This window comes from Ursus maritimus, unplaced genomic scaffold (genome assembly GCF_017311325.1).
Source record: "Ursus maritimus isolate PB19 unplaced genomic scaffold, ASM1731132v1 scaffold_2, whole genome shotgun sequence".
Taxonomy (NCBI): Eukaryota; Metazoa; Chordata; class Mammalia; order Carnivora; family Ursidae; genus Ursus; species Ursus maritimus.
Window position 1 is genome coordinate 38,014,589 of NW_024424452.1, and position 25,544 is coordinate 38,040,132.

The 25,544-nt window shown below is 60.5% G+C and overlaps 3 protein-coding genes across 3 annotated transcripts; all 3 read left to right on the forward strand.

Annotated features, from left to right (window-relative positions):
* Positions 1-1,032: 1,032 nt before the first annotated feature.
* On the forward strand, positions 1,033-9,471 carry LOC121103866 (mastin-like). The gene is made up of 6 exons (XM_040635583.1): positions 1,033-1,112; positions 7,021-7,393; positions 7,736-7,916; positions 8,070-8,344; positions 8,964-9,121; positions 9,235-9,471. The coding sequence occupies exons 2-6, from the start codon at positions 7,249-7,251 to the stop codon at positions 9,403-9,405; spliced, it is 930 nt and encodes a 309-aa protein (XP_040491517.1). The 5' UTR covers positions 1,033-1,112; positions 7,021-7,248; the 3' UTR covers positions 9,406-9,471.
* A 1,206-nt stretch (positions 9,472-10,677) lies between these two features.
* LOC103668760 (mastin-like) lies at positions 10,678-13,860 on the forward strand. Its single transcript, XM_040634457.1, is given in 5 exon segments — positions 10,678-10,702; positions 11,780-11,960; positions 12,202-12,476; positions 13,470-13,639; positions 13,747-13,860. Coding segments are annotated over 5 exon segments (765 nt in total).
* A 4,658-nt stretch (positions 13,861-18,518) lies between these two features.
* On the forward strand, positions 18,519-24,301 carry LOC103668759 (serine protease 29-like). Its single transcript, XM_040634458.1, is given in 6 exon segments — positions 18,519-18,638; positions 22,536-22,599; positions 22,754-22,976; positions 23,091-23,418; positions 23,696-23,818; positions 24,011-24,301. Coding segments are annotated over 6 exon segments (1,149 nt in total).
* The last annotated feature ends 1,243 nt before the right edge of the window (positions 24,302-25,544 follow it).

Consider the following 25,544-nt stretch of genomic DNA (forward strand, 5'->3'; position numbering starts at 1 on the left):
CTCTGAGGACTGTCTGTTGCTTAAGCCCCGGGCTGCGGCTTTGTTGTGACGGCCCGGCAGACTGAGACACCCTCCCCACGGCTCCGAGGCCTCGGAAGGTGCTCGTCCCTGACGGTCATGGTGCGTGCCTGCATCCAGCCTGGTGGTGCCCACCGTGGGGCTACCATCTAAACAGTGCCCTCTGGCGGCCGTGGTGGGAGAGCAAGGGGCTGGGAGCGGAGGGCTGGATGGCAACCCTGAGAAGGAGGGCGGTCAGGGGGCGGAGGGGCCCCACCCGGGGCAGGGGCAACGTCTTATTCAGGTTGCAGTTCGGGTGCTTAGGAATCAGCATGAGCCTTAGGGCAGGCGTGCTGAGTGAGCGCAGGCTGTGGGGTTCTCGGACCAGGGTGCTCTACCTGACAGGGCTCAGAGCCAGGGGAGCCCAGCTGATTGGCTGCCTCGTCCTCCAGGAAGGCACAGGCTCCCAGAGCCGGTGGAGGAAGCCGAGGCTGAGAGCCAGCAGTGGGAGGGCCCCTGCGTGGCTAGGGACAGGTCTCCTGGTTGGAGTAAGGGTGTGGGGTAGGGAAGGGAGAAAGCCCAGCCTGTGCTCCAGCCCTAGAGATCCTGCATGCTGAATGTTCAGGCAGTCTGGGTGGGCCACAAGCCACAGAGTACAGAGTTCTAGGGCCAAGTCTACCCTGACTGGCCGTGAGGCCCTGGTAAGATCATGACCTTCATGGTGCCAAGTCATCTAGCCTGGGCATTGGGGTCACTGGTGCTGGCCCGGGTCTGCTGCAAATTCTTGTCCTGGGCTGCCCTCGAAATCAGCGGTGATATATGCGTTGTCGCTTGATAACTGGGTCGGACTATGGAGTATACTGCCTCCCAAACCCAAAGACACCTCTTTTTTGGTGGCAGGACGTGCAACATATAAGTTGTCCTTCGTCCTGGAAGGGATGTCTAAACGTGCCCCAAAGCACCATATCCTAAAATCTTCACGCACGAATCACGCCCCTGGCTGGCGTGTGTCTTACCGATGCGTGCGCTCCAGTCCAACAATCCTGATGTCACCAGCGTAGAGGACCAATGGGATGTGCTGCAGGACGGCCACGTGATCGCCGGCAAGGCCACAGGTGCGCACCGCTGTCCTTCCCCATGGGCCTTCTCCTTTCTGACGTTCGGAAAGAACACATTCGCCACATTAACAGCCACATTCCAAGTGCCCAGGGAGGTTGATCTGTCCTAGTAAAGACACCAGCACAGCATCCAGACACCCACCAGGACCCGTGTGGTTCCTGCAGGGACTAGACCGGTAAATCCAGTCAGGGCGTGAGGAGGCTGACCACCCCGTGTCACTGAAGGCTGTGAGCATGACCCTAACTCTGCCCCTCCCTGGGATGTGCCCCTGCCTCTGATTTATTGACTCAGACCAGAGCCCAGCAGAGGCATTGCCACGTGCTTCTGCTTTGCCTGGCCCAGCATCATGGCTCCCAGTGCATCCGAGAGTTCCCTCTGGGAAATCCAGAGGCTCGCTGGTCTCCCCTCCTTCCAGAGTGCTGGGATGGAGGGGCCTCAGTTTCCCCCCGACAGCAGTATGTAGTCAGTCTAGCTGCAACACCTGCTTTTCACCTAACTTTTGGTGGGGTTTCTATTTGTGACCGGGGGCCCTGATCTTGCATTTCTGCTGGTGCTCTGCAGACGCTGATTTCAGCCCAGGTCCTAACTAAACATCTGATCACATTTAAAGAAAACACGTGGAGCCCCGGAACCAGGGGCAGCAGGGTCTGGGACCCTCCGGGTCAGAACCTTCCAGGAGCAGTGCTCTCTGCCGCCCCCTTCCGGCCGCGTCCTGCAAGCCTGGAGCCCTCACTCGGGGGAGCGGGGGACAGTCTTCTGTTCACCTTGGTGGGGGGCCCACACGGAGTGCCCAGTCTGCAGCAGGCGCCAGCTCCGCCCACGCCCCCGCGGGTCCAGAGTCGAACCAGAGACACAGCCCTGCCCTCCAAGGGCTCCTGGAAAGGCTGGTGCTTTGGGGGAACAGCAATGCAGCTGCCCCCAGGCTGGGCACAGTGGGGTACCAGTGGGGCCGCCCCCAGGGCACCGGGGGCTTGAGCCCAGAGCCGCGTCTGCAGGTGAGCTGTGGAGTGTGGGGACATGGGAACAAGCTTCTGCCAGGACTGTGGGGTGCTGACCTCCGCACCCTGACCTGTGCGCCTTGACCCCAGCACACTGACCTCCGTGCCCGGACCTGCGCACCCTGATCTCCACGCCCTGACTTCTGCTCCTTGACCTGCGTGCCCCGCCCCGAGCTGCGCGCACTGACCTGTGCCCCTGACCTCTGCTCTCTGACCTGTACGCACTGATCTCGGCGCCCTGACCTCTGCTCCTTGACCTGCGCACCCTGACCCCAGCGCACTGACCTCCGCTGCGGGACAGGCGCGCACACTGACCTGTTACGGCTTAAAAAGACAGGCCTGCAGTACCTCCTTGTGGCCACACGAGGGCGGCAGGGCCCGCGCGCCCGGGGCAGGAGGGGCGTGGCCAAGGCGGCTGCAGGTGGGACCAGGTCCCCTAACACCTGGCCGGGGTGCCCCTAGCGGCAGGGCTCCGGGACTCCCAGGGTGGCGATGGACAGGCGCTGTAAACGCCATCCACCGCCAACTCGAGCTTTCCCCGTAGGCCTTGAGGGCCTCCAGAAGCTGCTTACGTTTGTGCTCGGGGAGGCACGCTCACCTGGTGTAAGACGTTCTTGGAGCGTAAAACTCCCACAGCACTGGTCAACCTTTGGGAGGTACAGCAAAGGAGGTGAGGCAACCTGTCCCACACTAGACGTTCCACACTCCACGAGCCCAGGGACGTCTGTCTGTCTGTGGCTACATTCTCCCAGGGTCTAGGACAGTGTCTTGCGGGGGCTGGCTCCACAGCGAGCGTCTAAGGGATGAAGGAGGGAGTCCCCCAAACCCTTGCTGAAAGGTCTGCACTGAGAGCTGAATCAACAGACCAGGACAGGAGCGGCGAAGGTTCCACCTTTGCACCCGTGGTTCTCACCGACACCTGTAGTCCGAGCTGTGCTGCCAGTCACGGTGGCGCCGGTGGCTCTGGCGCTCCGATCCTCCTCCCACCCCGGAAGGGGATGGTCAAGGCCCAGAGGAAAAGACCAAAGGCCTCTGCTCCTTGTGCTGGGTTTTAAGTGCTGGACTTTGTTTATTTGAATACTTTATTTATTTAAGAGAGAGAGAGAATGCACAAAGTGGGAGGGGCAGAGGGAGCAGCAGACTCCCCACTGAACAGGGAGCCCCATGTGGGACTCGATCCCTGAACAAAGGACCTGAGCCGAAGGCAGACGCTTCGCCCACTGGGCCACCCAGGCGTCCCCGTGTTGGACTTTATATTCCCCAGTGGTGTTAGATGCGCCCAGATATCCCCATCTTCCTCAGCTCACCCCTGGTAGGCTCTGTGCTGTTGGTGCTGGGGCAGGAGGTCCTGCCTGCCCACCTCCCCACCTCCCTCCCCGCCTCCCGCCTGCCTGCTCCACCCCAGCTGTTTGCTCTGGGTCCTTGTCTTGGGTCAAATTCCCTCCAAGCAGAGCTCCAGTTGGTTGGTCAGGGATTCTGCGTTCGGGGATCCCCCTTTCACTGAACACGGTGCCTTTGGGGTCCAGCTATGTGGCTGAGTGAAACCTGCTTTGTTGCTTCCTCTTCTCTCGGGGGCTCCCCTGTTTTGATGATCCAGGGTCTTACCCTCCGTGTAAGAACCTTCCTGGGCTCTTGCGCCGGGAGCCAAGGTCAGGCCAGAGCACAGGGCCCTCTCACTTCACCAGGCCCTCTCACCGCACTGGAGCAGTGTGAACCGTGTCTGTATCCCAATCTCTGGGAGTGGCAGGAAGGGCGTCATACGGCAAACCATGTGATGAAGGGTCTTGCGAGGGTCTGGATTATCCCGTGGGCCCTAGAGAAGACAAGATCTTTAAAGATTTAAAGATTATTTTAAAGATTTCGTTATTTATTTGAGAGAGAGAGAGTGATGGGAGGGGCAGAGGGAGAGGGAGAATCCCAAGCAGATCTTTTCCTTTCTAATAGTGACTCTGGTCTGGTGGTGACATTGGCTTCTTAGGACAAGGTGTGTGGGTTTCACTCTTTGCCTCTTTTTGGGGGAAGATCTTGTTTAAAACCGGGCTGATATATGACTTAAAATTTTTATAGAACCCATCTTTAAAATATCCATGCCTGGTGCTTTTCTTTTCTTTAAAATAATTTTAATGGTCCTATTTTTCATGATGATTTCCACAATTGTTATTTCCATGTTCCCTCTGTAGCACCAGGTTTACGAGGTATAATCTACATCAGTAAAATCCAGCCATTTTACTGTGTGGGTCTAGGCACTCAGAGAAACGCACAGACCCGGGGAACAATCACTTCACTCAGACTTCCCCTGTGCCCCTTTGTGGCCGAGCCCTCTGTCACCCTGGCCTCTGGCAGCTGATGACGTGTTTTCTGCCCTATAATCATACCTTTTCCAGAACGTCATGTACATGGGACCACACGGCGTTTGCAGTCCGGGCTCCTTGCTTCACATCACGCCTTTGAGGTTTATTCGTATCGCTCTGCCCAGACTCGCTCTCTTCCGTCCATTCCGTGGATGCACTGATTGTGCACCTGTGCTTTTTTGTTTTTGTTTTGTTTTAATTTGAAGGGCTTTTGTTGTTGTTTTCCCACAAATTCCCTGTTGCAGGTTTTGGGTGACTTTGCATAGAGCCAACCTGCATGTTTGCACCGGGTCTCTCTGTGAATGCAAGCTTTCACCTCCCTCGCTCACGGCCCGTCCCTGCTTAACTTCACCCTCACCAGCCTTTGGCTTGATCAGCTTTGTAAAATACTGTTTTCATAGGTGCATTTGTCCTAACTTGCATTTTCCTAATGACGAATTACATTGAGCACTTTTCTACACTCCTGTTTGACATTCACGTGGCTCCTTCTGTGAAGTGTGTAAATCTTTTCAGGATTTCTTTCCTTGGGTTTTGTTTTCTCATTGTGGAATTTGGACAATGCTTCTACGTTCTGCGTGCAAGTATTTCATCTTCTGCAAATGTCTCCCCTCCTGCGACTTCCCTCTTCTGTTTCCATGGAGTGTTTTTTAATGAGCATTTTTAAAATTTGGACCAAGTCCAACTTATCAAAAGAACTTCGTAACGAATCATGCTATCTTTTGTCTAGCATTTGCCTGCAATACCCTTTCTACCCTCTTCCCTTCAACTTTTGCTTCTGTCTTGCAAGCAGTGAGTATCTGGATGTGTTTTATATCCACCTCCAATACCGGTGTTTTTTCCAGTAAGTTCGCTCGCTCTGTGTTTATTACAATGGCCAATATGCTCAGACTGATTCCTACCACCTTAATTCATTATTTTGTATTGTTCAACTATCCCCATTTCTTTTTCTCCCTTTCTTGCCTGTTTTCTAGAATAAGTGTCCACGGGAAGGGGGACCAAGTCCGTGCCTCCTGCCTCCTGGTCTGAATTTGCTAATTCTGTCACCTGCTCGATATCATCTGGACTGTTGGTCCCAGGTTACCTTGGACCTATCTTCTCTTTGTCTTTGATACTATCTTTTAAAAAAAAGATAACAGTAACCTTAATCATGATACTTGATTTCTTTTGCTGAATATCTCTCTTGCAACATTTTCCTTGAACAGTTTTATCTAAACTGTTTCAAAGGCTGGCAAAGGTTTGCGAGGCGATGCAGTTCCTGAGGATATACTTACGTGGCTCTTAAAGGGACGTTTGCTCTTAAAGGGACGTTCTAAATGATTTCTGTTCCCCTCGAGCGACATGCAGAATGGCGAGCGTATGCATGTGTGTGTCTTGGTGCTGGCCTGCGCCTGGCTGCGGGCCTCCCTCAGCCTGTTGGAGAGGCTGGAATTCCCCATGACCAGAGCCCACTGCCTCCTCGAGGGCTGAGCTTTTTCACATTCTCACATTGAATCATGAAACATGTCCCCTGGGGCTCAAACTGGGACTATCCAGACAGACGGGGTCTCCTCAAAAGATGCCTGCATTCTGAGGGAAGACCCTGTTTGCATTTTTAGGCTTTGCAACCGGCTGCGCCTGTGGGAGGCCCCCCACCCCAGGCACCTGCTGGCACGAGGCCCAAGGCCTTTTCCAGTGCCTCCTGCCCCATTCGGGGGTGGGGGCTGCTGAAGGGAGCAGAGAGCCAGGGCCTGACAGAGGACAGGAGTGGGCCCATCACCCAGTACTCTCCTGCCCTGCCCTGGGGCTCCCCAGTACCCTACCCCATGCTGTGCGCCCTGGCCCTATTTGTCTAAAACCAGCAGGAGCAGAAAAGACCTGGGGTCCCGTCTCCTGCCCTGAGGTTGGGACTGGGGTTCTTACCCCTTCTTCTGGGCAGTGTGGGACCTCCTGGCATCTCCCTGTCCTCCCTGGGGCAGGGGGCTCCTTGGCTCAGCTGCGGTGCGGCCTGGGCTGGGCCAAGGGCCCGGGGGTCATGCCCCGTTGCCTAAGCTCTTCTTGTGACACAGTGGTGCCTCAGGGAGTGGCTGAGGCCAATGGAGTATGGGTCTCCCAGAGGGTCTCAGACAAGTTTCCTGGCAGCTTGAGGACCCTGGGCCCTGGACGCCCCTTCATTTCCCCTCTCTTGTGTGAGCACAGGAGGCCAAGACACTCTCCATGAAAGAAAGATAAAGTACAACCTGGTAGGACATTCAAGCCTGGCTCGGGCACCACCCATGAATCCCAGACAGAATGGAACAATGCCCATTGCAAGGAACTCCAGAAATTCCGGTCCTGAGATGTCCCAGCTTAGCCTCGATGTCTGATGGGAAGCAGGGCATGGAACGTGCTAGTCTGCTCAGAAGTCCCCGACCCCCAGGAGTGACCGGGGCCCAGAAAGCAGGACCGTGGGCCAGCAGGATGACACCAGGGCCAAGGGCAGATGGCTCCAAGTTCATCTCTGCCACAGCCTGAAGTCGCTTCCCTGAGACAGCAGCCAGGTTGGGCCCCCTTTTCACCAAATTTCTCACTCTCTGCAGACATCAAGCTCATGACTGTGTCCTTCATGATGGGACCCACTCCCAAAGTGCGGCCCCGGGAGCTTTCCTCCTCTGCCTGCCCAGGGTCCAGCCGGCCCGCCTGGCAGAGGACAGCAAGGCTGGGCCCTGTCACCACCGGCCCCACGGAAGGAGGAGCCCTGTTGGCTGCAGCATGTCCCCCCCGAGAAGCCTGACCCACCCTGGCCACTTCCTGTGTTAGTAGGATAAATGGGGGCCCTGGAGGGACGGCCTGGGAAGGAACTGCTGTGGAGAAAGCTAGTGTTGGGGTCTGAGCTCTCCCCCACCCTGCAGATGCTGTGGCTGCTGGTTCTGACCTCCCCCTGGCTGGGGGGCTCTGTGCCTGTGACCCCCGGTGAGTCTGATCCCCTCCAATGTGCTTGGGGCCCCTGGGACTCACCCAGGAGGAATGGGGACTGTCCCTTTTTTTTTTTTTTTAAATTTTATTTATTTATTTGACAGAGAGAGACAGCCAGTGAGAGAGGGAACACAAGCAGGGGGAGTGGGAGAGGGAGAAGCAGGCTCCCAGCGGAGGAGCCTGATGTGGGGCTGGATCCCAGAACGCTGGGATCACGCTCTGAGCCGAAGGCAGACGCTTAACGACTGCATCACCCAGGCGCCCCTCCCTTGTCCCTCCCTGAGCTCCCGGGAAGGTCATCGTCTGGGCCCCTGATGGCCCCTGAACTTGCTTCCGCAGACTCCGGCCCAGGGCATGAGCTGGTGGGCATCGTGGGGGGCTGCGATGTCTCAGCCCGGAGGTATCCATGGCAGGTCAGCCTGAGGTTCTATCGTATGGACCACGGCCTGTGGCAGCACAGCTGCGGGGGCTCCCTCATCCACGCCCAGTGGGTGCTGATGGCTGCCCATTGTGTTGAGCCGTGAGTAGTGCCGCCCCCTTCCCGGGGCTGTGCGTGCTTGTGTGCACGCGTGTGCGTGTGCGTGGTCCTTCTGCGGGAGGCGAGCTTCCTGGCCCCCCAGCTCTCAGTGCCCCCCAGCCTGCCCTGAGAAGCCCTGGCTCCCCTCTCCCCCAGGGAGGACCTGGAGGCTGGCACCTTCAGGGTCCAGGTCGGCCAGCTGAGGCTCTATGACCACGACCAGCTGCACAGGGTGGCCGAGATCATCCGCCACCCCAAGTTCAACGCGAGCCTGTCTGCGGAGGGAGGCGCAGACATTGCCCTGCTCAGACTGGAGGACCCCCTGACTCTCTCTGAGGATGTCAACCTGGTCTCCCTCCCGGCGGCCTCCCTGAGGGTCCCCTGGAGGAAGATGTGCTGGGTGACCGGCTGGGGTGACATCGCGGATGACGGTAGGTAGTAGGGAGCCTAGGAAGGATGGGGGGGGCTGGGCCCTTATAGAAAGCGGCTTACCGCATGCACCTTCTGGGATCCCCAGGGTGGGCTGTGATGCCAGGGTTTGGACAGGAAGTTTCTGGAACAGACCTCAGGAACCGGGAACTTGCTCTGGGCAGGCATGTCCCCCCACCAGATACCACCTGGACTCTGGCCACCACAGTCAGAGGGCAGCTGGGGGCCGTCGTGTCATGGGGAAGAAATCCAGGCTCACTAGTTTGGGTGACCCACCAAGGTCACGGCTCCTCTGCTGCTGAGGCAGAATTTTCCCGGGGGGCCTGCGGGTCCTGCTGCGGACACTGCACGGGAGCCCAGACTCTGGCGAGGGAGTCCCGCATCCTGGAGCTGGAGGGGCATCCGGACCTTTAGGTGCCGTGCGGCCAGTCCTGAGCATGGTGGACGTGGGGAAATAGTACCAGGTCCGGTGCTGGACCCCAGGATGAGGACTGGCAATGGGAGGTGCCCGTGCCCCCCACCCCGATGGGCAGGGGAGACCCCACACAAGTGGAAGGCGTATGTGTGCGATGGGAAGAAGGGGAGACCCTGGTTCTCACACAGTGGCTCCCCCCTCCCCAGTGCCGCTGCCCCCTCCCTACCACCTGCAGGAGGTGGAAGTTCCCATCGTGGGCAACAGGGAGTGTAATTACCGCTATCAGAACTCTTCCGACAGCCACGATCAGATCATCAAGGGTGACATGCTGTGTGCTGGGAGCGAGGGCCGGGACTCCTGCCAGGTGAGGCCCCAGGCGGCCCTGGCCACTTCCTCTGTCCCCTTCTAGCCCAGGAGCGTGGGACCTTTGCCACGGGGACATGGGAAGCTCTCGCTGAGGGCATCCTCTCCCCACAGATGGACTCTGGGGGCCCCCTGGTGTGCCGCTGGAATTGCACCTGGATCCAGGTCGGAATCGTGAGCTGGGGCCAGGGGTGTGGTCACCGCGACTTCCCCGGGGTGTATACCCGCGTCATGAGCTACGTGTCCTGGATCTGCCGGCACGTCCCTCTGTTCCTCGGACCCTAGGAGGGACGACGCCCCATCCTCCTTGTCTCAGCACCATGTGCTCCCTGCGGGGGGCAGGGGAGCAGGGGCGAGGCCCCCCGCAGGGAGGACAGGGTGGGGAAAGCCCAGGAATTGTGCTGGGAATTGGATTCTTATTAAACGTGGTGGGAAAACCTCCCAAGGCTGCGCCCATGCTTGACTCTGGTGCGTCTGGGGGTTCAGGGAGTCGGCTGGCAGGGCCTGCCTGTTGGGGTCCCTGGTGCAGCATCTCCAGGCCAGGCAGAGAGGAGAGGGAAGGGCTCCGGGGGCAGGTTTCTGTGCTTCTCTCCCCGAAAGAACGAAAGAAGTCGGCTGGGATAGGTGCTATTCTCAGCCCTAGGTTCCCCTCCCTCCTCTCCTCCCTCCTCCCCATCTCCCTCAGGCCCCACTTAAGTCACAGCTGAGACAAGGCTCTGGATCCAGGGGAGACCCATGGGGCCCTCCCCACTGTGGTGCAGAACCCCCCTCACCCCTGCTCCTGCACAGTGTGGCAGGCCGGTTCCACAGACCATTCCCTCCCTTTCCCCAGCTCCTTTTCCGGACGTTAAAAGTCCCGTCCGACAAGCCAAAATGTTCCTGGTTCATTCCGAAAACGTGTCCTGCAAGCCTTGGCCCCCTAAGGTCCTTCCTGTGAACAAGGACAACTTCACCAGGAAAACAGGGTCCCCTTTGGCACCTCTGCATTTTCTGGCTGTTATGGTGACGTGGCAGCCAGTCCTTCACGCCACACAGCTCTCCATCACAGTCTAGAACGATCAGACCTACCGCACTCAAGTTCCGTATCAGGGCGACCAGGCCACTCCCCACCCTGCTCCTGACCGCTCAGAAACCAGGAATCTCGGCTCGGCCCCTCCCCTCCGACCCCTGCCACCTTCACAAAAACCAGATAAACATTAAACTGAAAGAACGCTACCAGAGCCCACGGCTTTCATGCTCCTGATTCATTTGCAGCCCACAGATCAGGACACGAGAGCCTGGAGACCCCTGTATCGGCAAACAGGCCGGGGTCTCCTGCGTGTCCCTGCACTGGGGACATGGGGGTCTGAAAGCAGGACCATCCAGGTGGGGGCCCTCTCTGCAGGATGTTGGGAAACCCCTTCTTAGGGATCCAGGCGGGTCCAGGGGTCCCATGTCCTCGGTGTGGGCTGGCTGAGCCGCGGCAGGGGCCGGGAGCAGCGTGCTGGGAGCAGGGCTGCTGAGGGCAGACGAGGTGGGGGGGTCGGCTGTGGGGGTCGGTGGGGGTCAGCGGCAGCCATGTGGGTGCCTCAGCGACAGTGTGGTGAGACAGCTCCTGGTGCCCGGGAGCACCCTCCTGCCCTCTCATCCCTCACCTTGCAAGCTTCAGGACGGAGCAGGGACCCACCTGGGGTCCGTGACAACTGGACCCTTCCCCAGACACAGCACCCTCACCTCAAAAACCTCAGCAAACCCAGCACTCAGACTGGAAAGCCTTCTCCCCGTGCTGGCCAAGGGGGTGTCCAGTCCCAGGAGGAGGGAGGGGGACTCCGTGCAGACCATGCTGGGTCCCCACAGAGGTCCCTACACCCTGGCCCTTGCTGGCTCAGGCCAGGTTCCCAGAACTCTTGTGAGGCTGCCTGGGGGAGTTGGTGGTCCCACGGGGGCTGCCCTCCTCCCCAGGTGGGTCCAGAGGAGAGGTGTGGACCCAGGGCCTGGGGCTGGGGAACCCGGCTCAGCTCTTATCCTGAGGTCCGCACTCTGACGAGGCTCCCGGGACAGGCCTTTCCTGACCATGGGCACCTCCTGTCTTCACTGCACTCAGTACCACAGAGATGCATGGTTCACCCCAGGACGGGCACCTGTCCACTGTGTTCCCAGCACCCAACCCTGGGCTAGCCACAACATGTTCTCTGCAAATGCTGATGCACTGACCGCTTGTGCAGGGGAAGCCCTGCCCCAGAGACCCCCAGCTCTCGCCCCACCCACTTCCTGGGCAGGGAGGATAAAGGGGCTCGGAGGCCCCAGGAGCAGAAGGCAGAGGACCTGGAGTGGTAAGGACCCCGCTCAGACTCCTGCCGTCTCCGTTCCCAGACGTCCTGGCCCTGGTGTCCTGACTCCAGCCCTTCCCTCTCCCCACGCACATGCTGTGGCTCTGTTCCTGACCCTCCCTTGCCCGGGGGGCTCAGTGCCCAGGACCCCAGGTGAATTCTAGCCCTGAGTAATGACCTTGCTGTCCTGAAACCCACTGGTGGTCTTGAGCCTGCCCTGACCTGGGGTGGGACAGGGTGGCGACCTCCACATCAGGACGGACCGGGGGAGAGACTAAGTGTGGGAGGCTGTGCTGGGCTCCAGGCAGCGGTATCTGGGTCCCTGAGGGCTCCTCACTGTGCTTCCCCAGATCCTGGCCTGGGGACTGAGCCAGGGGGTCTCGTGGGGGAGCATGACGTCCCTGCCGGGAAGTGGCCATGGCAGGTCAGCCTGAGGGTCTTCCACAAACGGTGTGCCCAGTGGCAGCATGAATGTGGGGGCTCCCTCATTCACCCCCAGTGGATGCTGACCGCTGCCCACTGTGCTGGACCGTGAGTGATTCACGTGGCTGCCCCCTTGGCGGGGCGGGTGGCTGCGGAATAAGCCGGGGGGGCAACGCAATGTGGGGGGACAGTGTCCCGGGCTGGGTGCAGGAGACCCGGGGTTCGTGCAGCTCCGAAGGTGTCAGGGGAGCCTTCAGGCTCCGAGCCCCTAGAGANTGCTGCCGGGGTGGGGGGACCAGGTGCCTGCCCCCTCAGCCTCCTCGAGCAGCACCTGGCCTCTCTCTCCCAGGAACGTGCTAGAGCCGCAGAAATACGGGGTCCAGGTCGGGTAGCGGAGGCTCTACGACCACGACCAGCTGCACAGGGTGGCCGAGATCATCCACCACCCCAAGTTCAATGCGAGCCTGTCGGCCATGGGGGGCGCGGACATCGCCCTGCTCAGACTGGAGGTCCCCGTGACACTCTCCAGGCTCGTGAGCCCTGTCACCCTTGCTCCCGAGTCACTGGTGCTCATCCCCGGAAAGAAGTGCTGGGGGACCGGCTGGGGCACCTTTGAGGTCCACGGTACGATCGGGGGACCCAGAGGGTGTACAAGGAAGAGGACGTGGGTGGAGCGCATGGGGACCACATGGCCGATGGCTTCAGGAGCGGGAGGGTGAGGGGACGTGCCTGGGTCACAGATGCACCACGGGACTACGGGCCACCCGCCCCCAGCCGGGCTCTGCAACGCATCTGAAAACACTCTTTTTTAAACTGGGACAACATCCCAGGAGCAAGCGGTCATTTCTGTTTGCCGCTGGGGAAGACAGTCACCTGGGACTTGGTCTCAGGAGAGCGGCTTTATTCCTGTGTTTTCCCAGCAAAAATTGCTGGGGGAGAACAGATTCCCTTGCTTCCCTGACCTTATTTACCCAGGCTGTGTGCCCACCAGGGGTTAAGGTGGGGAGACTGAGGCCCGGGCTCAGGATCACACGTGGTCCGGGAGAGGCTCCTTCCCCCCCTCGGCTCCCGGCTCCAGAGCTGGTACCGCTGGCTGTGGGGCACCCCCCACCCCAGATCAGAGCCTGCGGGATGCACGGAAGCGTGCGGCTCCTCCTCCCGCGCGGCCCCGCGTGCTGGTTATCAGATGCCAGGGAGCCGCACGCTCCAGACGCCAAAGGTCCCCCGAAGCCAGTCCCAGCTCTTCCAGGGCTCTGGCTTTGAGGGGCCTCTCCTGGCGCGACCCCGCTCTCCTGCCGCTCTGCTTCGTGGCTCTTCTCAAGTAGCAACACCCTCGGAAAACCGACCACACGACGGTCAGCCCGACACGAGAGGCGCTCTGCTGTGGCTGTTTTTTCTACATGGCTTTTCTCCTATTTATTCAAGCCTGGCCTTTACTGTCACGGACTAGCTTTCAGAGACACGACACTGAATGGGCCATGATTCCCTTCCTTTCTCCATCCAAGCTACGGTATGACGTGGGAGTCTGAGAGGTGCCGCCCGGGCTGGCATGACCTGGGGCCGGCTGCAGGGCCACGAGCCCCTGGAGCAGCCCACACTCCCCCTCCCCTCCCGCAGTGCCACCATTGCCGGCCCGCCACCTGCAGGAGGCAGAGGTCCCCATCGTGGGCAACCAGGTCTGCGAGAAGATCTTCCACCACTACCCGCCCCCCTCCGCAGGAGGCAAAGGCAGCATCATCAAGGACGACATGCTGTGTGCAGGGAGGAAGGGGCAGGGCTCCCGCCAGGTGAGAAGCATGCCCCCGCCCTCTGCCTGCGGTTCAGGGCTTACCAGAGTGGCAGTGGGGCCACCACAGCTCCCTGTGGCCAACTGACCCGTGACCGCCCTTTACAGGGTAATGCCGGGGGTCCCCTGGTCTGTTACTGGCTGGACATGTGGGTCCAAGTTGTAGAGCTGAGCTGGGGTGCGGCCTCTGGGCACATCGACTACCCTGGGGTCTACACCTGAGTGACCACCTACGCGTCCTGGATCCACCAGCACGTCCCCTTGGAGCCTTGATGGGCCTGTGTGGGCCAAGGAACAATGCACCCCCACTGCTTCCCCATTCAGCAGCACTGTCTCCTCAGTGCCCTGTCCTTCCCTGACTCTGGGGCCCGGGAGGCAGAGAAGGGGCTCAGAGGCTGGTGACTCCCTGACAGTGGGCGGTTGGCTAAGAAGTGCCAGGGACCTCGCCTCCTACCCGCTCCCCGCCGTCCTATTAAACTGTGTGCAAAGCAGCCTCCAGGATTTCTGCGTGTACTTGACCGTGGGGGGGGGTGCTTCCTGGTGGGGGTTCCAAGGCTCTGAAATCTTCAGGGGCTGCATCTGCTGGCAGGGCCGGCTGGCTGAGCCGGGGAGGCCCTGCTGCGGGTGGGACTGTTTCCAGGAGGCCACATTCTAGGCTCCTCCCATAGCTCAGCCTCCCTCCCCAGCCTTTCCCCCAAACCCCAAGGACGAGACAAATGTCCTCTCCCAGTAGTCCTTCCCCTGATTTGGACAGTGAGCGGCTTCATTACCTCAGGTCCCCTATCTGCACCATCAAACCCAGTTTCCCCTGGGGCCAGACACCAAGGAAAGGTGAAAGGTGGTTCTATGCCCAGCGCCAGGATGTGTCCTTCTCTAGGAAAGTGGCGGTTCACTCCTGCCCCCCCCCCGACATCCTGGACCATTGTCTGCCAACGTGGGGCCCCGGGAGGCACCAGCCGTGTGGGGCAGTGCATACACAACGTAACTAAGAGTGAATGAAGTGAGAACTCCTGTCCTGAGTCTCACAAGCGACATGCACTGGGTAGTAGATACAGAGACACAGTCCATTGTCCTGGAAAGTTCCATTGGGCAGTTCTGTTCACAGTTCAGAAAGTTGACCGTAGCCAATATAATTCAGAGACGGAGGTGGGAGAAGAACCCGCCCAGCTCCCGCGAGCACAGCTCCCTCCCTGCCCCAGTCTCCCTGCTCTCTCCTCCTTCTAACACCCGGCTCTTCCCTGTCCCTCCACCCCACAGGGTCCTCAGTCCATCCACCTGATGGACGCTGCTCCCGCCCCCTTACACTGGGAAGGAGAGAAAGAGAAGCTGCTTTGAAGGAGGGTGTGGTTAGGAATGGAGGGGTCTGGGACCGCATCTCAGTTTTGTTTCATTGAATGGTTAGCAAAGCAAGACAGAAAGTGCCCTGTGGTTTCTTCGGTGTGGGTGTGGCTGAGAGTGGTCCAGTGACCCGGGGCTTCCTGATGGGGGTCCATCTGCTCTGAGAGTTGGGTTGGAGAAATTTTTGCTCCAGGCCAAGCACTGACTAGGGGTGGTGGTGGGGATAGAAGGATGGAAGGGGTGGCAAGAGGTAGGGGGGATATTCTCAGTGACTATTCCACACCTGGGGCCCCTGCTCACAGCCCACCCTGCACTAGGCCAGCCTCATCTCAAGATTGCAACCATCCATCCACACATCCACCCACTGATCCATCCATCCACCGATCCATCCATCCACACGTCCACCAAAACACACGTCCACCCATCCACACGTCCGTCTGTCCGTCAGTCCGTCCATCCGTCCGTCCATCCATCCATCCATCCATCCATCCATCCATCCATCCATCCTGAAATGCTATTTGGCAGACCCCGGGGTGCCTCTGGAAGACACAGATATGAATAAAACATGACCTCTGCCTTCCTCAGTCCTCCAGTCTAGCAGGAGACCACCTGTTCAACAGAGAATGCGTACAGGGCCGGCATAAAAGTGGCAGCCCAGAGGCAGAGTCGGTGGCCATGCTGACGACCTGAGCAAGCCCTCCAGAGCTGTCAGGGGAAATGCTCCAAGGAGGAGATGCCTGACTGGCTCTCAAGGACAGTTAGCGTGTCCTTGATGGACACGATAAGGCGTGATCCCCACGGGCCGATGGAGGGGGGCGTGAGTGGGTACAGACTCCCAGCAGGTGTGCACACAGTGTCAGCTCAAGGCAGGATCTGCGAGGCCCACGGGAGAGGGCACAGCAGGGGCCAAACACGAAATGCCACGAATCTAGATGGAGCCCGTTTGAGGCTGTCCCTCCACCGAACACCACCTGAGTCACTCAAGGGCTTTGTCAGGTACGTATGGCTATGTCTCCTCTGCCCTCCCCCTGACTTGCAAGGAGGCTTCTGGAGTGTGCGGCCTCTCGGACTGCTTGCCAGGGGGCACAAGGCTGTTTGGCACCGCAATGGACGATGGGCACCTGTGCCCAGCCCAGGACTTGGTGCTGGGCTAAGAGGCTGCTGGGGACACGGGGAGCACTGGGCAGCCTCACCTGGAGGCACCAGCATCTCCTTCTGCTTCTTTCTCTTGCAGCCATCACGAGGCGATAGCCGGACAGGAGGCCGAGAAGGTCCCTGAGCGCCCCAGAAGGGCTGGTTTACACTCACTTGCTGGAGAAGGTCAGGTGCGGGGAAGGGCCCTTCTCACTCCCCCCATGAATGAGGCAGGGAGGACCATACTCTTCCCTAGAAAGTCGCTCCCGCCCACCCAGACAGGATCTCTGTGCCGCAGGCAGGGTGAGGGCGGGAGGGGCCGAGATAGGGGTGGAGGCGCAGGGTGAGGGGCGGGGGTTCAGGGGACAGGATCAAACCTGGGGCTGTGCCGAGCTCCGACAAGCGGAAGACTGAGGGCAGGATGCTTGGGCTCGCGGTGCGGGCTGGGCGAACGGCACCTGCCCCTTATCTAACAGACCCCTTTGGCAACGATGTTGTGGGGGGTGGACCCAGGGGGGTGGGGCTGCAGGTGTTGTGGTGACAGCCACGCGTGAGCGTTCTCCAGGGCCCCGTGTGCCCCACGGGGCCTGGGGTCCTGGGTCTGGGTCTGGGGATGTCTTCCTGAGGCCTTCATCTATGTCACTCCTGTCCGCTGGCTGTCTCCTGCTCCACCAAGCCTGGGGACCAATGCGGCCACAGTGACAACGGAACTCCCACCCTGCTCACAGGGACGCAGCCCGCCGACAGGTCCTACCCCAACCCCACCTGCCCGCTGCCCTGCTCTGCATTACCGCACATCCTCTCCTGAGTCCAGCGGCCTTTGGCTGGCTTCCAGGCTGAGCCCGACTCCACGTGATGGCTGAGGGGTGGTGGGGACAGTCACCGCGTTGTCTACTGCTTTCCCAGGAACCCATTTCCACGATGGCTGTCCTCTCACCCAGCCCTCTGCCCTGGACGCTAAGGCGCCAGCTGTGACCCCGGGCCTGTCCTGGCCTCCACTGTGACCTCGCTTCCCGCAGCAGAGCTGCCTTTGGGTCCTCTGATCGCGTCTTCCGCCTGCCTGCTCTGTACGCTGTCCACTGTCCCTACCCCTGGAGACCCAGGCCCCCTGTCCTGGCCACCCTGCCCTGGCCCCCTGTCCTGGCCACCCTGCCTGGCCCCCTGTCCTGTCCATCCTGCCCTGGACCCCTGTCCTGGCCACCCTGCCCTGGCCCCCTGTCCTAACCACCCTGCCCTGGCCCCCTGCTCTGGCCTCCGTCCTGGCCCCCTGTCCTGTCCACCCTGCCCTGGCCCCCTGTCCTGGCCGCCCTGCCCTGGCCCCCTGTCCTGGCCTCCCTGCCCTGGCTGGGCTCTACCGGGTCCGCAGTCTTGACTGCCAAGTGCCTGTGCTCCCCAGCGCTTGCCTGATGGTCATCCTGCCAAACCCGCTGCCCTGTGGGACACCCGCAATGTCTGGTTCTGTTTGTTGGTTTGTTTTCCCCTGAGGTCGTTCAGTTTCCCCAGAAGAAACTTCCGGCTGCTTCCCCTGGCTCCAGGGCAGGCTTGGGGGAGGGAGGCTGGAGGCCCCACCACGTGCTTGCAGATGTCGCCCTGGGCCCTGTTCTAGTCCCAGGCGGGTCTCCCTGCACCGGGAGCCTCCCAGGGCTGCCCTCCCCACGCACCCATCACTGGGCTGTGGGATTGGGAAGGTCCAAACGCCTCCAGCAGAAATGAAATGTCTGGCCACGTGAGAGATCTGCACAAACAGGTCGCAGCTGAACACGTGCGGTGAGGCAACTTCACCAGACTCGTGGCTGTCCGAATTTCCAAGGGAGGGTCCTGGGGTGTCTGATCACCCTCAGTGACTACCCAGCCTGCTTTCTGCTCTCGAGCTCACTTTCAGTTACCTTGTGTTCAAACCAAGACGGGGCTACGTTGTTATTTTAGACCTGCTCGATCTCCTATCAGATTGTGGGCGCAAACTCTCCCGCACGTGCAAACCTAAAGATACACTTCCAAAAATTCTCAGGTCGGGGCGCCCGGGTGGCTCAGTCAGTGAAGCGGCTGCCTTCGGCTCAGGTCATGACCCCAGGGTCCTGGGATCGAGCCCCGAGTCGAGCTCCCTGCCCCACGGGGAGCCTGTTTCTCCCTCTGCCTCTGCCCCTCCCTCAGCTTGTGCTTTCTCTCTCTCTTTCTCTCTCAAATAAATAAATACACAAATAAAATCTTTTTAAAAAGTAAGTAAAAGAAACACATGAAACAGACCATAAAGAAATGACAGGGCTGCAAAGCCACCAGTCGGGTCCTGGACCTGAAGCGGGAGGCAGAGCTGCAGGGCGGTGAATCGGGCAGGAGGCCAACGTCAGGAACAGGACGGGGGTGAACACACACTCGACCGGCTGTGAACCCCGAGTTTGCCGTCAGATGCAATGGGCACCGTGAGGGCAGGCACAGCTCAGCACGACTCGGGAGGACGAGGGACGCCCGGACAGATGTGTGACCACCGAGGAGCCGCGTGTGGGCAGCGGACAATCGCCCCAGACGACGGAGTACAAGTTAACACACCAGTCCCGCGTGGTTTCCCGGAAGAACGACACTCAGCCCTCCAGGGCCAGACCACCCCCACGTCGTGCAAACCCCCTAGGCAATGGAAGGAAGAGGAGGGATCCCCGGCGAGTTCTGTGAGATTCATGTCGCCCCGAGAACAGCACCGTGCACGTGTAATAAGGGACATGTTCAGACCACGTTCAATGATGAACGTCGATTCAAGATCCAAGAGAAAACGTGAACAACCTGACCCAATACCGTCTTTAAAACGTCACAATAAGACGGAAGAGGGTCCAAGCCAGGATGGTCTAACGCCAGAAAAATCTACTGGTACAACCGGCCACCTTCACAGAGCAAGATAAACAACCTGGTAGTAATCTCAACAGATAAGGGAAACCCATTTGATTCTTTTGGCTGATAAATTCAACCACCGCTTGTGATAAAACTCTCAGCAAACTTGGGCCGAGGGGGACTTCATAGATTCGGTAAGGAGGAATCTCGCCAGGGCCTGCAGCAAAGGTCCTGCCAAGTGCAGAGGGACCCGGGAGCCCTCCTCCGCGTGCACACGGGCCCCTCGGGAGCCTCCGGGTGTCATCTGAAACCAGCCGCACACATGGAAGGCCGGCAGAGACTGTAGGCAGAGGCAGGCCACTCCACGGGGGTAGGTGGCAGGGTTCCTAAGCAGTGGAAACTTGTGTCCCTGTACCCGCCCGCCAGGGCCTGAGAGGTGGTGTCGGGAGAGGCCTTCCCTGGGCTCAGTCCCCATGCAGGTGTTCCCAGAACCACATCCCTACCTCAGGGCTGTGTCCTTGGAGCAGCGTCTGGGAGTGAAAAGGCCAGTGGAACCCACATCCCAAGGACAGGGGAGCGGGAGAGGAGCCTCCCGTTGTCCAGATCCAGCTCCCGGGGCAGCGGGCGGTCTCGTCGCTTCCCGTCCGGACAGAAGCCCGTGCGCAGAGCCGGCTCTCCCGTTTCCCCTCCCGGCCCCTGACAACCTCAGATCCACTTTCTACGTCCACGGCTCTGCCTGTCCCGCACATCTCTACACACAGAACAAGACTGGGTGGCCCCTCCGTGCAGCTGAGTCACTGAGCATCAGGCTTGGGACCAACAAATCCCCTTAAAAAGTTACAAAGTTCCTCACGTGCAGGCGCTTGTGTGGTTGAGTCGGTGAAGCGTCTGCCTTCGGCTCAGGTCATCATCCCGAGGTCCTGGGATCGAGTCCCGCATCGGGCTCCCTGCTCAGCAGGGAGTCTGCTTGTCCCTCTCCCCTTCCCCAGCACCAGTGCACCTGGGTCTCTCTCTCTCAAATAAATAAGTTTCCTCACGTAGATGCTGTGTGGGTCACTGGCTCCCGTGGTTCCGAAGGGCCCCTGCCTGCCGGTCCCTCCGCCACCTGCCTCTTCCTACTTGTTTGAACTCTCACTTGCGGCCGCACAGCAGGCGCTCTCGGCCCTTCCGTGCTCTGGTGTTGGGTCCGGGGGGGAAAGGTTCAAGGGGTGGTGGCCAGCCTGTCGTGGGCACCCAGGGGACTGGCACACGAGGAAGACGCACACGCATGGCCGTCCTTTTAGCTCGCAGCCCCTCCCAGCAAGAGACGTGGGGGTGCCTTACCTTGCCCGCTGCTTCCTGCCTCCTGCCAAGTTTCAGGGTCCCTTTCGACCGGAAATTCCATTCCAGCCAGGAGCACACCTGTTTGCAATGAACACTTTATCTGAACCCAACAGTTAGAGCCACGGCTGTCTTTGCTCCTTCTCCACACCTGTGCTAGCTTCCTGGGCTGCAGGTCAGCGTGGGGTCAAACCCCAGACGCCCCTCCACGTCCCGGCAGATCTGGGTGGGGCGGGGTGGCTCCCCCTACAGGCCCTGGGGGCGGCGGGAAGCCCAGGGCATCCGGAGCTCACGGCCGCATGACTCCAGCCTGGTCTCCGAAGCCTGGCCGCCTCCTCTCCGGCGTCTCCTTGTCTCAAACCCCCTCTCCTTTGTCTTCTAAGGATGCGCGTCTCTGGATGTAGGGTCTACCTTAAATCCAAGACGACCTCATCTTAAGATCCTCAACTCACAACCGCGAAGACCCTGTTTCCAAATAAGGTCAGGTTCACAGGTGCCCGGGGTCAGGAAGATGACACTGTTCAGGCCACCACCCTGCTACTTCCTCCAGGGTTCATCGGAGCTTCTCCTTCAGTCGTACACCCTGTGGGACACCGAGCCAGCCAACCTCCCCGGCCTGGTCCTGGCAAAAATGCCCCATTGACCCAGACCTCACACCTGACTCCAGGTAGGCACCCCGTAAAGATAAAAGAATGCAGGCTACTCCCATCCCATAATGACAGGACCGGCTCAGACTCCCAGACCTTGAAGTCACCTGGGCCCAGGGCTCCTCCCGCCTTCGCAGGTGTCGAGGTGCCCAGGACACTACAGGTCCCACATCTGGCCACGGCGGCCCATGGCCACTCCCAAGGGGCGGTGTTCCCGCGTCCTGCTCTCTGCACAGGCCCTTGTCCTAACCTTTCCAGGACACCCTGCGCGTCTGCGCTCCAGGCCAGTGCGGGCGGGAGGTCTGGGGTGGAGGCTCAGGGCACGTTGTGCACCCCGCCCGACACACTGCCCGCGCCGCACCACCTTCTCCCGTGTCTCTGGCCAGAGGGGTCGCCAAGGACTAAGGCTCCCTGTCTGTGTGTGTCTCCCGAGTCTCCTCTCGAGCAGGAAGGGGGCCGGGCTGGCGCTCCGTGGGCATCGGGGCACAGGGGCTCCGGGAGCTGCGGGGCCAGCCTCCCCACCTGCCTCCTCCCTCAGGGGACCCTGTGCCCCCGAGAGGCTCTGTTGGATCCGGAGCCAGGGCTGCGCAGGGAGAGCTGCTCTTTCTGGCACATCCACATGCTCATGCGCAGACTCCCACACTCATGCTTGCACACACGCCCACACACATGCTGTCACACGCTCCCACACTCTGACACAGGCTCCCACACTCATGCTTACACGCACAGGCACACTCACACACACGTTACAAGCCCCACAGAAAGTAAGACTCTTGCTCTAGAGAGGTGTGCTAGCCTCCCTCCCTGGGCCCCTCGGCCCCCAGATGCGATGGGGGCAGGGAGGCAGGCGGCGGCGGTGGGGGGCCTGGCTGTCTTTGGGAGGCAGTTCCCAGCTGTCTGAGATCCCGTGGACAGTGGACTCTCTCCCTGCATGCAGCCAACGTTCGGTACACAGTATAAAAAGGGCATCCCGGCACCCAGGTGGGAACTCTGCTCTGGTGGGTGAACAGCCCCGGGCTCTGGGCTGCTGCGATGGGCTGTGGTTTCTGCACCCGCCAAGGGGAGACGAGTGCCAGGCATCCCCTTGTGGAGAATGGGTTTCTCTAGCTGCCGAGGTCTGCTGCCACCAGAATGGCCGTGCCTGGACTACAGCCATTTCAACCGGGGCACTAGACTTGAGGGCCAGAAGACCTTCTGCTGCGGGCTGCCCTGTGCAATGGAGGGCACTTAGCCGTGTCCCCAGTCTCCATGTTGGAAGGACCCCACAGTCTGGCACCCAAAACTGTCTCCAGACTTACACGATCGCCCCGACTGGGACATGTGGGTCTGGACAGGCCATCCAGCTGGTCCGTTGTGTCTCCCCCGGGAGCTGCTCTGGGCCCAGCGGGGGATGGATGGGGCTAGAGGTGCAGCCGAGCTTGGCACCATGTCCCCAACCCGGGGGGGAGGAAAGTCTGACCAGACCGCACCCACTTCCTTGGAAAGAAAGATAAAAAGACTCCCAGGGAGGGCCAGGGAGGGAGGCTGTGTGTCCATCACAGTGAGGAAGCCGATTGACTGTCAGACCCCTGAGGCTGGCTTCCCAGACCCTGGGATCTTGCCCTGGTCTCCTGACAGCGGCCGTCCCCCTCCTCCCTGCAGATGCTGTGGCTGCTGCTCCAGACCCTCTCCCTCCTGGGGGACTCCGTGCCCGCTGAGATCCCGGGTGAGTCCTAGCCCTGCACAGTGTCCCCCGCCCCGGGACCCCAGACCTGCCCTCAGGCCAGCCAGCCCTCTGACCTAGGTGAGAACGGCCCAGAATCTCTGGCTCTGCGGGACGGCATGGCCAAGTCCCTGTCCCCTGCACATTGTCCCCCCAGCATCCGTCCCTGAGAGGGAGTTGACCGGTATCGTGGGGGGCCACAGTGCCCCCCAGGGGAGGTGGCCGTGGCAGGTCAGGCTGAGAATCTACGATTACTACTGGGCCTCCCGGAAGCACATCTGTGGGGGCTCCCTCATCCCCGCCCAGTGGGTGCTGACCGCCGCCCACTGCCTTTTCCCCTGCTGCCCAGCTCTGGGTGGGACGTGGCGGGGAATCAGGAGGTATAAAATCTGGGCTCATGGGAGGATTCTCTCTGGAATTGCCAAGGCCATCCCCGCGGTGCCCAGAGGACTGCCCTAGGAGGACCCACCGCTGTGGCTTCTTTTTGACCCCAGGAAGGATGCCGACCCCGCAGCCTACCGCATCCATGCGGGGGACGTGTATCTCTCCAGGGGCAGGAGGCTGCTGGACGTGAGCCGTGTTGTCGTCCTCGCCAGCTACATCGACGCCAGTCTGGGCGTGGACATCGCCCTGCTCCGGCTGTCGGACTCTGTGGAGAGCACTGCTGACATCAAGCCGGTCAGGCTCTTGTAGGCCCAGCGTGAGGTCACCCCGGAGCACCAGTGCTGGGTGACTGGCTGGGGCGCCATCAGGATGCACGGTGTGAATGGGGCAGGGGCTGGGCAGGGCCTGTCCCAAGCCTGTCGTCCCCCCGAACTCCTGGTGGGCGGGTGGCTGCAGGTTCCAGAAAGGAAAGAGAAGGGGCTGCTCGCACACTGGTGGCGCCTCCGGCTTCACCTCCCGCCACCCCATGTGCTCCACTCGGGAGGGAGGTCCGGCCCCCGAGGCTGGAGGGTTCTGTGACCGGCTGACAGCTGGACTGGGCTCAGTCCTGGTATGGGGAAATGCAAACGCTTATTTTTTTCCACAGTAAAAGAAGATATTTTGGGGGGAAAACCCAGAAAAACCCGCTGCTGTTTTCTTTCTGGTCCTTCCCTAGGCAGAGTTTTGGGACTTTAGAGGTGGGCAGAGTCTCCTCCGTCCTGGGGCCCCCACAGTGGTCCGCCAGTCCCTGGTCGCCTCTCCCCCCGAGTTGCTGCCTCTGCCTTACCACCCGCAGCAGGTGAGGGCACAGGTGGTGGACGGCGCCCTGTGCGACCAGCTGTACCACCAGCAGGGAAGATCACGAAGATCGTGGGGGACGACAGGCTGTGCGCAGGGACTGAGGGCCTGGACCCCTGCTACATGAGTCCCGCCCTGTCTCCACCCCCTGCCCCGCCCCGGCGGCCACACAGCCCTCCCTCTCCCCCTGCAGGGCGACTCCGGAGGTCCTCTGGTCTGCGAGGTGATGGGCGCTTGGTACTTGGTGGGAGCGGTCAGCTGGGGCTACAGCTGTGCCTGCGTGACCTTCCCAGGGTCCACGCGCACGTCCAGACCTACGTGCCCTGGATCAGGCAGGTCTGGAGGTACCCCTGACCAGCAGGGAGCAGCGGCACCTGCCTCCTCCCAGGGCTGCTGCTCCAGCCTCAGCCCCCTCACGCTGGCCTGGTCTCCACCTTTTCTTCTGGCCATCTCAGTGCCCAGGGGCTTCCCCGACCGCTGGTGACAGAGCAGGGAGATGCTGGGGAGCAGGGTGAGAGGCCCCTGGGGCAGAGGCTGCCTCCCTGTGCTGTCTCTGTCAGATTAAAGAGTTTGAGGAGTGACCAGAGTGTGGCCAGAGTATTTGTGGGATGGGCTGAGCACGGGCAACATGGCTTTCTGTGGGCATGCGTCCCCCCAGGCTTGGAAAGGGCGAGCAAGCATCTCAGTGTTGGCTCCACTCTGGGGTCACAGCCCACAGCTCTGTCCTGCACCGGAGCTCACCATATGGTATTGCGGGTGGTCGTAAAGGGGGCTGATCTGAGTCCCAGGATTAAATCCACCCACTCACCCACCCAACCATCCATCCGTCCGTCCATCCATCCATCTGTCCGTTTGTCCATCCAACTTCTCTTGGAAGGTCTGTTCTCTGAATTAACCAATTGCCATGCCAAATTGACCTGGATATGATGTGGCTATTTCTCCCCGTCCAGGGAGATGTTTGCTTCTCTGGCTATCACTTAGCTGAGACCCTGACCCTCTCAGGGTGCCCTCGCTGGTTGGCTATGAGTTCCAGATGCTGGGCACAGCCAGGGAGAGATGCCCGTCGGCAGCTGGGCGTGGGGCTGGAGGCTGAGAAAGGGATCAGGGAGCTGGCTCAACAGAGCTGATGCTCGGGCCACAGGGAGTGGGGGCCAGAGGAGGCCAAAACGTGGGCGTGCTTTCTTGGGCTGCCCCAGAGCGGGTAGCAGGGCCACGATGGAGGAGCTCCGGGTACTCACCTTGGGAGGGGTGTCGGGAGCCGGCCCTGGGGGGGTCACACCCTCGCGGGCCTTGCCCACCATCCTGAGTAACTAGTGACCTCTGTCCTATGCATCTGTAAAGCTCACGGCTCTAGGCATCTGGCAGAACTAGGAAGATTTTTCACACAGATGGACGAACAAGTCAAGTATGAGTCCGTGCCCAGGAGGAAATGGGAACAGCTGGAGGTCTCCCTCGCTGGGGGAGGGCCGTGCAGATGTGCTCCGGGAACCCCGTGTGAGAGGAGCCCGGGGTCTGGGGTGATGAGAAGAGGCGAGAACCCGTGGCCCCAACAGGGCGACATCGGTCAGCACCTGGCAGCTTCTCCAGGCCAGAAACTCCTGGGCCTGGGTCGTGTGGATCTGCCAGCCGGCCGGGGGAGGTGCGCGGTGTTCATGACAGCCGATTACAGTGCAGAGGCTGGGGCCTTGGCGGGCAGCACGGCTGGTAGGATCTGGGGGGGGGGGGGG